The following is a 1512-nucleotide window of genomic DNA, read 5'->3' as shown; positions in this document are numbered from 1 at the left end:
ATACAAAGCCCAACAGTCGATTAGAACATTTAAGATGTGTTCAATATGAGAGATGGTTGATGGGTAACGTCAGCACAGGTAATTTAATTTTATAAATTAAATTGAATAATCATGATAAATTATATTTGTAATTTCCAGTGGGTTTATCCATTGTATTTGTTGTTTTATTTTATTTTAGAAGGCTCTAGTTTATGACAGCTGTGATGACACAACAATTTAAGTCAACTGTGTATGCGCATGCATATTCTACCGATAGTGGCCAGCCTTAGAGATTGCCGTACATGCATACATTAAAGAACTTTCAAATTTACATAACCCTACATGATCAACTATCCGTTCGGTTTGAAATCACCCTGTACATTAAGAAAAACTTCAAGTTAATCTACATACCGTACATGATCACTTTCAAATTTACATGACCCCAAATGATCAACTATCCGTTCAGTTCAAAATCACTATGTACATAAGAACACCTCCAAGTTAATCTACATACCTTACATGATCAAGTATTTAATGGAACGTCCATCAATCAATTTAACTATAGTTAACAGGAGTGTCGATTGCTGTACTAGCTATTATTACAACGTGACAATAGCCACCTTAATTTGCATTTTATAGACTGGTCGGATACAAACAGGGCAGCTCAAATTTTAGGGTTCGCCCTTAGACAGGAGGGTCATTGCATAAAGTGTTCCGGAAAGGGTTAAGTCTACTAAAATGTTCATAAGGCAGAGTACTTTGCATTGGTCTAATAGACGCATTGGTATATTCTTATCGTGATGACAAATGTAGATTTGAAGTATGAATGAAGTAGGCATACGGCCACAAAAGGGTTTTTATACAGGTTGGAAGAAGAAGGAAAGAGTATGAGAGGGAAGGAAGAGATGTATGGAAAGTCTATGGAATAAGGAAAAACTAAAAAATAATCTAAACAGCGGTGTAAAAGAATTATTTGAGATAAGGAGAAGCTTTTAAAATAATCTAAACTTAATGATTCAGTGACAGTGATAATGTGAATCACAAGACAATTAATAAAAGATTATATAAAAACCTTTATAAAACTTTATAAAAGGTTATAAAGGTGTATGACTATAAGGTATTTCGGTACAGTTTTGAGCCACTCAAATCTCCAGGAGGTTTCTGGAAGTAGCCTAATCTTGAAAGAGTATTATATTAAGACTTGAAAGACGTTTGAAGTTTTGAAGAAATATCTATGAGAGTTCTTATACTTGAAAAATTCCTAATTGGCGAGTAGAAAATCAATAAAATGTCATCAGATCTTGATGAATTTCCATGAAAAATTCTTGATTTGGCGAGTAGAAAATCAAAAGAACAAAAAAAAATTCATCAGATCTTATGAATAATTGAATATCTGTTTTTAGTCTAATATTCTAGTATATCGAAAAACTGCTTGAAACACAAAACTTGTCTCCTACAATCAGAGGTCAGGATTCTGGAAGTTATCCGTTGCCAAGTTTCGAAAAACTGTATTGATAAGTGATACAGCAATGT

At 32.9% G+C, this 1512-nt stretch overlaps 1 protein-coding gene across 1 annotated transcript in view; it reads left to right on the top strand.

Moving 5' to 3' along the window:
* Positions 1 to 195, top strand: part of LOC120350324 — an 11314-nt gene extending 11119 nt beyond the window's left edge. The window contains exon 4 of the mRNA XM_039422991.1: positions 179 to 195. Within this exon, the coding sequence (XP_039278925.1) occupies positions 179 to 195 (17 nt within the window). The remainder of the gene's footprint in view (positions 1 to 178) is intronic.
* The last annotated feature ends 1317 nt before the right edge of the window (positions 196 to 1512 follow it).

Source organism: Nilaparvata lugens, chromosome 3 (assembly GCF_014356525.2).
Source record: "Nilaparvata lugens isolate BPH chromosome 3, ASM1435652v1, whole genome shotgun sequence".
NCBI lineage: Eukaryota > Metazoa > Arthropoda > Insecta > Hemiptera > Delphacidae > Nilaparvata > Nilaparvata lugens.
The sequence above is the reverse complement of the archived record's forward strand: the minus strand, read 5'-3'. Positions and strand labels throughout refer to the sequence as shown.